At 41.4% G+C, this 12,878-nt stretch overlaps 3 protein-coding genes across 3 annotated transcripts in view; 1 reads left to right on the forward strand and 2 right to left on the reverse strand.

The window, feature by feature from the left end:
• The first annotated feature begins 1,645 nt into the window (after nucleotides 1-1,645).
• LOC137966059 (uncharacterized) overlaps nucleotides 1,646-12,878 on the forward strand; it is a 45,962-nt gene continuing 34,729 nt past the window's right edge. The window contains exons 1-2 of the mRNA XM_068812524.1: nucleotides 1,646-1,807; nucleotides 10,470-10,600. The gene's annotated coding sequence lies outside the window, so the exon portion shown is untranslated. The remainder of the gene's footprint in view (nucleotides 1,808-10,469; nucleotides 10,601-12,878) is intronic.
• Nucleotides 5,776-6,207, reverse strand: LOC137965331 (uncharacterized). The gene has a single exon (XM_068811641.1). The coding sequence runs from the start codon at nucleotides 6,205-6,207 to the stop codon at nucleotides 5,776-5,778; it is 432 nt and encodes a 143-aa protein (XP_068667742.1).
• On the reverse strand, nucleotides 6,295-6,894 carry LOC137965333 (uncharacterized). The gene has a single exon (XM_068811642.1). It carries the CDS (start codon nucleotides 6,892-6,894, stop codon nucleotides 6,295-6,297), a length of 600 nt encoding a protein of 199 aa, XP_068667743.1.

Below are 12,878 nucleotides of genomic sequence, written 5' to 3' on the forward strand. Positions count from 1 at the left end.
CTCATCTCTCTCGTTCTCTTCTTCCTCTCTCACGTATTCCTTTCAAGCATGCCCACTTTTTGAAATTAACATGAATAAAAGTCTTTAACTCTTTCTTATATTCTCCAGTGTATAACTTGTTGTGTAAAAGCTTCATCAAATTCTTGTCCCTTTTCTGTTTAACACCAACATGTCACACAAACACATCAATTATCAATATCAACTTGATTTATACATAAAATGATTCTAATTTCAAATTGTAAAATCCTTGAACTATGGCTCCCAAAGCACATTCTAACTACTTTATTCAATTGAATTTGTGACTCCACCTAGCCCATTCAAGACTTAATATCATTTAGTGATGTATGGTTATAATTTAAGATGCCTATCAAAATCTTGATAGGATCTCGCTACACTCCTCATGGTATATTGGTACAATTTTTTGACATATACGTACAATGCTCTGTCACATACTAGTCAATAAAGTATACAATATTATTGAAAGGTAGTTACATTTCATTCAAATAATTTAAATTAATAACAAAAAGATAGAAAGACACAAACAAATATTTGTTAGACTACATAAATAATTAAGAGATAAAGTAATTAAGAACTAGCTTATTTTTACACTAGAAATAAATTTATTTTAAAAATAAAAAATAGGGTTCAAGTAAAATATAAATAATCAAGAACCAACTTGTGTTTGTAACAAAAAAAATATGATTAAAATAAGTGGTAACTAATCAAGGATCATTTTAATGCTTTTTGGTTTATTTTTCCACGGTTTCTTATTGAAAGAGTAGGAAACTCAATTTCCTATCCCTTTTAAATATTTCTTAGAGGCAAGATGAATCTAGCAGAAAATGTTTTCCCCAAAATAGCACAACACCAAAAAATTTTGGTCATAAAAAAAATTTCCACTAGACTATTTTTTTCCTATTTCTTATTAACACAAACACACCCGAAATTCAACTTGGTTTATCCCATGGAAATGAACAATTGCATGTTTGATTGTTTTGTGAGGAAAGGATGATGGGAGAAAAAAGTTCCTCTCCCTCATTAGGCTTTAACATTATACTTAGTGGCTGCCTAGGGGAAGAAGGTGCCTATCAAACAATTCTCACCATGTGGTCAATTGTAGAAATTAAAATTCACTTGTAAAATAATAATTTTTTGTCAAAAAAATTAAAGTAAGCAAGTGAGAGAAATGACTCACTAAGGTTAATTGGCAAATAAATAAAATAAATATTAAAAATAACATATAACATTTTATTGAAATTATAAAATTTATGAAATAATATAAGACTATTATAACACATGCAAAATTATTAACTAAGTATGTAATTAACTATTATTTAAAATTAAATTACTATTTAAGTATAGAGAGATTTATTTTTTTTAAATTAAGCAGTGTTTATGGTAAATTTATTTATAAATGAATTATAGTAGAAAAGATCAGGAATTTTAAAAATGGTAATGTTTGAAAGTAAATTTGGACTTTAACCAAAACAAAATAATTGTCAGCGATCCGCAGAGTCAGCCTGCGGAGGTCAGAGGCCCTTGGAGCTGACGAAATTACCGGCCCGCAGGCTACCAAATTTATCGGTTCCTTCACTGGCTCTTTTTCTTTAATGGCTTTTGTGGCGTCCTTCGGCACCAAAGCATCCTTCTCCCTCACAGTTCACAACGAACCAAAAATTATATGGAAAAAGGCATAGGAGTAAGAAAGCCTTTTAGTCGATGAGACACAGTTCTGCAGATTGAACAACAAAAGATTCATTTCATGATGTTCGCAAAACGCCTTTTTAACAAGGTCACAGGCCATCAGGTTCCGTAATGTCAACCTTTCTTTTGATCGTTTGTTTTGAATTTTCGATTCTCTCAATTATGAGCTACGGACAGTTTTTTTTTTTGTTTTTATTTGGGTTTTTGTTGTGAGGGGTAATTTTTGTTTTAGTTGAATGGAGTTGGTAAGAAGTTATTGTTTCATTCTTCTACGTGCATTTTCTTTTCCTTCTCTCTCATTTCTTTTCATTTGTCTCCCTCCCTTCAAATCGGAAAATTTGCCATTTCAATAGAATTAAGAGATATACATCAATTACAGAAGATTGCTAGTGAGCTAAACATTTGTGTGTCTGTGTGTGGTTGGTTGGGGGGAAGGGGGTGAGGTTGTTGAAAAGAAAACATCGATACGGTGGGCTTGGGACTATCATAAAAGTGTAGAGGGAAGTCAACTCTCAACGTAAGCGTAAATTGTGCCAGTTTGGATCGAGGTGCTACACTTATGTTTCTTAATTTCTAATTTGTAAAACGGTGTTGAAGAAAAAAATTAAAAAAAACGCATTTTAGTTTATAAAACATTTCTCATATAGTTTATTTCTCAACAATGGTTTATACTGGGTGATGTTGTTTATTTATGCTATTTACTTAACAACGAAATGCAACTTCGTTTTTTATATTATTGCTGGAAGTGGTTACTAATTGGAAGAAGAGAGTTAAGGAATGATTTTGGGTGTCACAATTTTAAATGCAAAGGTGGAAAATAGCCCTACACTTCTTGGTTTCTCATCTTTTATTCAGAATGAGTTGGTGAGTCAGCTCTCCTTCAGGACTCTTCGGATTAGGGGCTGTAATGATTCTCTCTGAACCTTTGGCTTGGATTTTCCTAACCTTCAGCCTAAATTTGATCAAACAGTTTTGAAAATTGGAGGCTTTTGAAGTGTCATCCTTTATTTTTACATTAGAGATAAGAAGTGTGTTTTCTCTTAGTAGATAACATTATAAGGCAAAATATTGTGCTAAATGTGGACAGTAGAGTGACAGAAATCTTTGTCATGGTGACTTATTCTTGTAGTGTCTCAAATCTCTAAGAATAAAAATCTACGTTTTAAAATCTTCTCCAGCAGATTCTTTAACACATCATTGGATCAATTCGTCAAGATGACAAATAATATCTGTAGTGAAGATAGCCGTTATAACTCTCAGATAATCCTTTCGAAAGAGTAGTTTCTAGATATGAAATAATTGCTGAATGAGTTTCACAGAGAAGTTTGGGTGTTTTTGATACTTCTTCTTGTTTAGGTTTTTCAAATAGAACTGATTCTCTCTGTAAATAAGGTTTCTTTTTTTATGAAATGATGCTGATTTTTATTAAGACAAAAGCTCAAAAGAGCAAATTACAAAGGAGGGAACCCTTCCCATACAATGAGAGATTGCTGGGAAGTTCCGAATTTTGCCAATTTATCAGCCAAAGAGTTGGCTAATCTGGGAATGAGATTCCAATTACAATGCATAGATGATACAATGTCAGCAATACTGTCAGTGATGGGCCAGTGGCGCCAAGGGGGGATGCTGTCTTTGGAACACCAACTAATAACCGTCTTCGAGTCTCCTTCAATGATTAACTTGCCATGGAGACGATCCCTGAATATTTGGAGGCCGAACAACAGAGCTCTAACTTCGGCAGTATTAGAATCTGCAATGCCCATCGGACCAACATAAGAAAGAATGGGGTCTCCATTGTGACCTCTGAATATACCACCAGCTCCGCCTGGACCAGGACATCCAATAACACTACCATCAAAATTCAGCTTTATGCAGTCGCAAGGGGGAGGATCCCAGATAGCCATTCTAGGAGCTCTGCTAGGGCCAGACATGTGAGCGATCAAATTCCAATTTTCCCGAAGGGAAACCCCTGATAGAGTGGCAAAATCCTTCTTTGTATGAAGCCAACTCGAGATGAGGCCGACGGTTTGAGAAGCCGTGTTGTCTGGGGTACTAGCTTTGGAATTGAATCTCCAGTTGTTCCGCTCGAGCCAAATGCACCATGGAACATGCGTAAGACAGGCCGAAAAAATTAACTTACCCAATTGAGGAAAGAGAATCCCTCGAACCATCTCAAAGGTGCCAAAGAGGTAGCCCCAGTTGGAGCCCAATTTTTTGAAATATCTTCATCCAAGTTTGCCATGAAAATCGACAGTGTAAGAGGACATGGAACTGTCTCTTCACACTCACCGCAAAGGGGACAAGAAAGATCGGGGGCAGTGAAACCTCTTCTATGGAGGTTGTCTGAAGTAAGAATCTGCTCTCTGATGGCTGACCACACGAAGAACTTGATTTTGCTTGGCACTAAGAGTTTCCAAGCCAGATTTGCCTTGTGCTCATGAAGACTATAGTCTTGCTTTCTGATATGAGAGTAAGCCGAAGTTACAATGAATCGGCCATTATTACTGGCCTTCCAAATCAGCTTATCAACTGAGTGCTCCTGAATAATAGTACTGCTGAGTTTAGTAAGGAGAGAAAAAAAAGCCAACGATTCCTCATCGTTTAATCCCCGACGAAGCGGAAGACTCCATGAATCAGCCATAGAGCAAGAGAGGTTGTTTGCCACCCTATACTGCCCCGGAAAGTCCTCTGAGAGAGATCAGGGGCCACACCAGTCGTTCGACCAGAAGAGAAGGGTCCTTCCGTTGCCCATGTGAAATGCGGTAGCATCTCTGAATACTGGAAGGAGCTTGAAAACTGATTTCCATCTCGGGGATAGGAGGTGAGCAGTGCCACCCTCTCTCCACCAGGCACCCGAAAACTGAAGGTAGAATTTCACCATATTCTTCCATAAACTATTGTGTTAAGAATCAAAAAGTGGGAGCCCAATATACGTAGCTGGCATATTTTCCACAGAGCATCCCAGATAGTTCGCCATATTCCAAAGCTCAGCTGGATCAATATGATAGCCAAGGAGAGTGGTTTTTCCCCAGTTTATGTTATGACCAGAAGCCAATTCAAATAATCCCAGCACGGCACACAATTTTTTGATTTGATCCATAGTACCAACCCCGAAGCAAATTAGTATCATTTGCAAATTGGAGAACCGAAATATCAAATGCTGTGCAATCAGTCGTGGGTGGGAGCCATCCCATGTTCTTGGCTGAGTAGATTAAGGAGGATAGGTATTCTGCCACCACGTTGAAGAGCAGGGGGTAGAGGGGGACTCCGTCTGATTACCCTAGTTCCCTTAAAATACCAGCAAATTGTGCTATTGAGAAGGACGGAGTAGTTTGCAGAGGAGATGCAACTTTGGATCCAAAAGCGCCATTTTTCATCGAATCCCATCTTCCCCAGGAGGGTGTCCAGAAACTTATAGTTAACTCTGTCAAATGCCTTTTCGAAGTCAAGCTTGAGGATGAATCTGGGGAGCTTTCGGACCTTGAAGTGATGACTAAGTTCATGACATGCCATGGCTGAATCAAGAATGTTTCTTCCCTTAATAAAAGCACTTTGGCCATGGTGAAGGACAATAGGGAGGATTGCCCTGAGACGACTAGCAAGGAGGCGCGCAATCACTTTATATGCACTGGTAGTGAGACTGATCGGCCGGAAGTCGGATGGGAGCTCTGCCCCATCTTTTTTAGGGATGAGGGCGATGAATGAGGCTCCGATACTCCTATATCTGATGCAATGCTGATAAAAGGAGCGGGCCATGCTGGAAATGTCTTCTCTGATGAAGGGCCAATAACGACAATAAAATTCTCCGTTGAATCCATCCGGGCCGGGAACACGATCCAAAGGAAGACCAAGGGCTGCAATTTCAATTTCTCACGTAGAGAAGGGGAGCTCGATGAGACTAGTTGCAGTTGATGGAATAACTTGAAGGTTAACCCGTTGGAAGAAGGGCCGAAATGGTTGATGATCAAAGTATAAATCTGCAAAAAAATTCACCAGTGAGTCATAAATAATGGCTCGGTCCGAGGTGGTCTCACCGTTGACGCTAAGCGTGACAATGCGGTTGGCCCTTCTTCATGCAGAGGCGACTGTATGGAAGAATTTTGTATTAGCATCCCCGTCGGAGAGCCATTTGAATCTTGCACGTTGCTTCCAGTGCACTAACTTGTTGTGGGCGAAGGACTGCAATTGCCCTTGAAGGGCATACCTCTGAAAGACTTCCGAAGAAGAGAGACCTCTGACTTCCTCCTCTGAGTCGAGAACGGCTATCTGAACAAGGGCATTGGTTCTCGCAGTTGAGGAAGATGCCTTCTTTTCAGAAGCCCAAGACCTCAGTAGCGGCTTTAGCATCTTAAGCTTGATTGGGAAGTCCCGCCCTCTTGGTCCTACAACAGACATATTCTCCCAAAAGGATTGGAGAGATAGATCAAAAGAGGGGTCGGCCATCCAATTATTGTTGAATTTGAAAGGGGGAGGGCCCCAATTGCCAAAATGGGTATCAATCATAATCGGCCAATGATTAGAGACGGCTCGATTGAGCACTTTAACGGATACATTACTGTAGAGTTGAAGCCAATCATTGCTGGCTAAGAATCAGTCCAACTTTGAGAGGACAGGGGGTTGTCTGCCATTTGACCAAGTGAAGGTCTTCCCAGATAGGGCAATCTCGTCCAGGTCCCAACTGCTAATAAAATCAGCAAATAGCCTCATGGAGGTAGTGATTCTTCGGGACAACGGGGATTTCTCGTGGCAGAAGCGAGTGACATTGAAGTCACCCACAAGCATCAAAGGAATAGGCCACTTCTGACAAGTCCTAGATAGATCCTCCCAAAAAAGATGGCGCTTCTGGTGTCTGGTAGGGCTGTAAACACCAACTAGGCACCAAATGTTCCCCGAACCTTTGTCTCGCAGCTTGATGCCAAGGGAGTAAGAGCCACTGCAACGGTCAAGCACCTCACTAGTATTGGTGTCCCACATCAGTAGGATACCGCTTGCCGATCCCACTGCATCCACTGAAGCCCAGCCTGGCTCCTTTAGGTGCCACAACTCACGGATGTATCCAAGGGGTAGAGAAGCCACCTTGGTTTGTTGGAGAACAACAACGTTTGCCTTGGTAGAGGCAAGGAGGTCCCGGATGGAGGCGCGGTGACACAAGGACCCAATTCCATGGACATTCCATGAGAGAACAATCATTGATCATCTTTTTTTACTTCTTAGATGGGTGGTTATCTCTTAGGAGAGGCTCCGCGAAGACAGTGCCCACCACCTTGGCAAGTTCCATTATCTGGGCCCAGGTTTCTGGGTCGTATTTGCGTTGATCTGACTGAAGAGCTGCCACAAGCACTTAAGCTCATTCACCCGGCTTTGGAATGATGAAATCTCCCGCCTCTGGGTTGCAGGGATTCGAATAGTGGCACTGGGTCCTCCCTGTAGAAGCTGTCTCTACTGCCCTCTAGCTCGGCGCTGGTAGGTTACAACGGGAGGGGGAGAATTGTTTTGCCTGTGGGCACGAAGAGTGTGCTCACTGCTTCCGGACTCTGCATCGGAGAGGTAGTTTTTAGGGTGGGGATTTCTCGGGGGTGTGCTAGGGGGGATTCCAATATCTGGGGGGAAGTTTGTGGAGTTGTGGGTGGAGGGTGAGGTTAAGGGTATTTCTGGAGTTCAGACAGAGGTGTAAACGACATCTGGAGCTAGGCCAACGACATTTTTTTTAGGGGACTGGGTTGAGTGGGTGGGTGAGTGATGTGTCGGATAAGTGGGGGGAATGCTGGGGTGTCAGCGAGTATAGATCCCATGCCAACTATAAGGCTGCCTGGAAGGGCTCGCAACTACTAAGAGGGGGCAGAGTCGAGAGGTGCACTTCCCAGCTCATTGGCTGGCTGTGTGATTTCCCGAGGTTTGATTGTGCTTTTGGGGACCACATCTCTAAAGTCATCCATTGCAGCGATGCTGATACGGATCCAATATCGCTCATTATCCACTATGACACATTTGAAATATTGCCCTTCACATGGGTGAAGAGGGTTGATGAGGATCCGGGCCTCATCCAGACGGTGTCAGTGCTCTGTGAGTGAGTCCAAAGCAATGATAGTGCCAAACTCGGATACGACTCTTGAAAAGACCGCGTTTTGCCATAGAAGCCCTGTAACTGTGACCCATTGGCGGTATTGGCTGGATGGTGCTGAGGGGAGCCACTTTCAGACCTCGATGATGCCAGAGCTGGTGTGGGGTATGATGGCAAGAGCCGCAGAAGACTCTTGCTGGGTTCCGAAATGAACAAGCCAAGTTTGGGGAGTGAGATAGGAGATTCTAGGAGTGTAAGGGAGGTGAAGTGCATCAATCAGCCATTGAAGAATGCTGGATTTGATGACTTAGGGGGATGTTTGCCGAGAATGGAGCGAGTCAAAATTCTGCGCCCATCATGGAGAAGGTTTGGTGGGATTTGAATGATTTCGGCTGTTTTTGTGGGAGTAGGGGGGACTGGTGTATGGTTTTGGGGCAAATCAGGAATTTTTGGGGAGGAGGGGGTGCTGATATGAGTAGGAGGGGATGTCGGGAGGGTGTTTTGGTGGCGCTAGGTTGCTGGAAAGAGAGGTGGAAATCTTACTCTGGCATCACAAGGGCTGATTGACTCTTCTGTTGTGGCTAGCACTGGGGAGAGGCTCTAGAGGGCATCAGCTAGCTCATTCCAGCCAAAACCCGAGTTTGTCGCCTCAGGTATGAATAGCCTGGCTAAAATGAAGGTTCCTCTTCTGTGGGTGATCCTACATTCCCGGCGACCACGGAATGTAGTCACCGAGAAGAGAAATATCGAGTCCCGTGACCAGAGCTCACGGGATTTTTCAGTTTCTGAGGTAGCTCTCTGGAATTCAGCTTGAAATTGTAAATAAGGTTTCTTGAAAGCTAACTATTCTCAAATCAAATTGTCTGACTAAACAATCCCATATATCGCTGAAATAAAATGAGTTTCAATAAAATTTGCACACTTAAGTTATATAGACCCAAAACATGTAACTTTCTTTTGTCAGTTACCACCTTGTTTAACATTTCCCAACTAGGTTGATTGACACCTTGTTGTGATATCAGAAGGCAACAAGGGGTTTCGGTCTAGGTGATAACATTTTGATTTTTTACCATGTTCCTGATCGATGCTCGATAGTTACATTAGGTGTTCTCAAGCATTGATGAGAGAAGGATACAAACCATGATACTGCTGCTATGGGTGGTCCTGGTTCAGCCTGGTTTAACTCGGTTCACGTATTGCTTGAACTGGTGCAACATCATAATACATTGTAAATAAATGTTTTTTGTGTTAGCTTCAGTTTTTAGTAGATATATATTTTTCTTTGTTAACACCCAACTCCTACAGTAGATTTTTTATCCCTCTTCGGGAAGTCATGAGTTCAAATCTCACACTCTCAGTTTTTATATCTTTATATATTTATTTTTTTCTAGATTTGTAGCTCCTCTTTCCTTCAAGTGCTCCTTTAGTACTCATCTTTATAAAAAAATATGAAATTGAAAAGCAGTGAAGCTCTACCTTAACTGAATTGCCCCAGTTGACCCAGCCAGTTTTCTGGTCAAACTGTTTAGCCCTGCAAACTCAGCTGGCTTTCACAAGAAAATGGATTTCTCCATGAAAGTTGTTGACCGACTGTTCGGTCTTTCAACACAATTTTCTAGAGATAGGCTTAGATTACATAATAAAGAAGTCATAGACAGCCCCTGCCTCCATTCGACCTAAAGAAGGAAAAAAGATCCTTTAGACATGATCATATAATTAATTTGCCTACTGTATTGCCACTATACTATACTTAATTACAAGAAGACTTAAATTAATTCTCGCCTTGCAAATTACTGAAGAGAGGGATGTCCGTAACTGATAAAATAGTGGGGGATAACTGTTGCTTCTGATGGAAGGACTTTGAAAGTTGTGTTCATGGTAAAGGCAGAAGCCTCCACTATTAAGAGTAATGGAGACCAACATGTTGGTGGATACAGAACACACGACAACATGTGTTTCTAAGCAATTTTATAGTGGCAGGGATGATAGACTTATTAACAACAATTGGGGTTCACTTTAGCAGTCACCCTAGGTCTTTGGGGTTGAAGGATTACAGGGGTTTGGGTACAAACTCTGGTAACAAAATTAGACTGGTGAATCTCTCTCTAGTCTTGGATGAAGCAGAAGCAGTTCCATTAGCTTGATGGAGAAAAGGGTACATTTCTTTGGATGCGTATGACCCATTAGATAAGGATAAGTTGCTCATTGTATACTTGGATGTGTATTCATTGGTTACTTTCATTGCAGACAGTTTGGTTGCCCTCACATGTCTAGGTTCAGTATATTTTGCAAGCCTTCATGCTCCTGTGGAGCTTCTTGTTGTTCATATGAATTCTTTTGCTTGAAATAGTCCATGCAGCACTAGTATGTTGCTGATGTTGGCAATTGAGAATGATGGAATCAGTGAAGAGGGAGCTCTTTCATGGACTAGAGTTCTTTTATCAGTTAATTTATATATTTTTGCCTGTTTGGTGTTTGTTCCAATTTGAACAATGAAAAAGTGAGATTTTATTTGTTCTTGGTATTTATGAGTAAAAAAATCTTCAATCATCTTTAATCACATGGTGGTGTGGGAAGTGGTTTGAAGTTTAAGGCATTCTTTGGCCTTTTTTATTGGATTCGGTGACTTCTAATTTTCAACATCTACTAATTCCAACCTTCTTTGTTGTTACTTTCTAAGCCTTTTTGTTGTTACTTAATTCAGCATAACACACGCCAACCACACATCGCATCAGCAGATTTGGATACACGAATGTCTGTCCATTACGGTATTCTATCCACGTCTTCAACTTTGGCTTTTGATCCAGTCCAGCGCCTCTTGGCTATTGGTTCACAGTGAGTTCAACAGCTATCTTTGTTTTGTTATTGTGTGGATAGTGTAATTGTGAACTACAGTTAGCAGTTGTTGTGGAAATGAATGATCGACTAGTTGCATGCATGAACCTTCCTCCATTCTGTTCTGTCCTGAGCTACATCACTTGTGAAATATGAAAAATAAGAAGAAATAGAGGAAGAAAGAAGAGGAAAAAGAGAGGAGAAGAAGTTGGAAGGAGGCTGTGTCGAAAGAGCAGCAGCCAATGGGTTTGAGGTCGATCCTAATTCTCCTTATACCCCCACTTGACTTAAAAGATTACAAAAATGACTTATATGCTCCTCTAAACTTAAATCCCTATAACTCCCTAATTACACATTAGATTGATACAAAATTTTAACCAAATAGTTCTAACATGAAGACAAGCTAATAACTATCTTAAGCGGAGACCATGGGAAATGATTAAAATACCCTTTTTACATAGATTTCAATACTTCCCCTCAAACTGGAGCTTATATATTAAAGAGCTCCATCTTGTTACAAAGATTCCCAAACTCTTTCTTTCCCAAGGCTATTGTCAAGATATTTCCAAGCTGGTTCACAGACTTGACATATGGAGTGACTATAGTTCCACTCATCATAGCATCATGGACAAAATGGCAGTCAACTTCTACATGTTTAGTTCGTTCATGAAACACTAGGTTGCGGTGAATATTGTGGCTTAGTTATCACAAAACATCTTCATAGCTTATGTAGTAGGAAAACCCAACTCTTTTATTGTTAACTTCACCCACCAAAATTTCATTAACTGCATGAGCCATTGCTCGTTACTCTACTTCTATATTAGAGAAAGCTACAACATTCTGTTCGTTACTTGTCCAGCTAACTATATTTCCTCCAACAAAAACATAGTATCCTAATATAGATTTTTTATGCAACTTAGATGTTGTATAGTCTACATCTGAATATCTACTAATTTTCAAATGCTTATGTGATGTGTATAATAATGCCTTTTCTGGTGCACCCTTCAAATTTCGTGATACCTTATGTGCGACCTTCAAATGCTGCTTCCTCGGATGCTCTATAAATGGGTTGACCATGCTCACTGCAAATGATATGTCAGGTCGAGTTATTGTAACATTTTTTTTTTTTTGTTGAGAAAATGATGAATTTATTTAAAACCAAGAAACATAACAAACAAGATTTGGCAGGCCTCCCCCTTACAAGAAGGGCATGAAGAGAGGCCACTTGCTTAGCATAACCATTTGCGACAGAATTTGCAGATCTAGGCACATGGGACCAAATACAGGTAAGGTGGGATAGAATGTCTAGAATGGAATAATACACATCCCAATGATGCTACGACAGAGGAGGGAGAGGACAACCATCTAACAATCACCGCAGAGTCTCCCTCAATGTGGAGCGGCTCGGAGAAGTGCTCGTGGAAGATGATGAGGCCTTTGAGGAGGAGGGCTTGAAGCTTGCAACAATGGAGTTAGAAATGCCCATATGTCCATGTTGGAAGATATGATGTAATTAGACTGTCATTGATGTAATTAGTTTATGATTTTTGTCTCTTCTTCATTCTTACTAGGGTGAAGGCGTCGGCCACTGTCACTTCGAGCCTGCCCTGTGAGTGTCTCCAAGTAACAAGAACATTGTCACTTCCAGCAACGGCCAAAGCTTCGGTCAACGATCGGAAAACCCTAACAACCAAGCCGGTGAGTATCTGAAGGCCCTGACATAACCCAATGACACGGAATGGATCGCTGTCTCTTGGTGTTGGCGACTAAAACCTCTTCTCCCTTTCTCATACGAGAAAAGCAGATTACAATCGAGCGTGTGAATCGCAACTTAGGTAAGGTCATTTGCATCAACTTGGCTAGCGGACCGAAGATGTCCTTCATTTGCATACCAATTGTAGCCCTTTCAGCCTTCGTCCAACAATTTCTACGCTGCACCCATGCGAGGACGGGAAGGTCGTGCGAGCTCTGGTCAGGTAGCTCGGTCTTCACCTTCTTTGTGCCCACATTTCGTGGTCGCTCTCCGGAGCTTCTCTTAGGCCCCGACCTCGACGAGCGTGCCATCTCCCACTGGCGAAAACAAGTAGATGTTCCACTCTCCTTCCCAAGCCCCACCAAAACCAAATCCCCCCTCCCCCCGAATCCAATTTTTCCCCTTGTCTCCCCCCTCCCGAAACCTCCCAAGCCAACTCCCTCGAAATTTCCTGCACCCTCGAGCTTTTCTGAGCCAGCACCTAACCGAGTTCTCAGAGACCATTTGCCTACGCCCAAACCTTCT

This window comes from Aristolochia californica, unplaced genomic scaffold (genome assembly GCF_029961685.1).
Source record: "Aristolochia californica isolate CCGP_79_NKW_82.1479 unplaced genomic scaffold, dmAriCali1.0.hap1 SCAF_5, whole genome shotgun sequence".
NCBI lineage: Eukaryota > Viridiplantae > Streptophyta > Magnoliopsida > Piperales > Aristolochiaceae > Aristolochia > Aristolochia californica.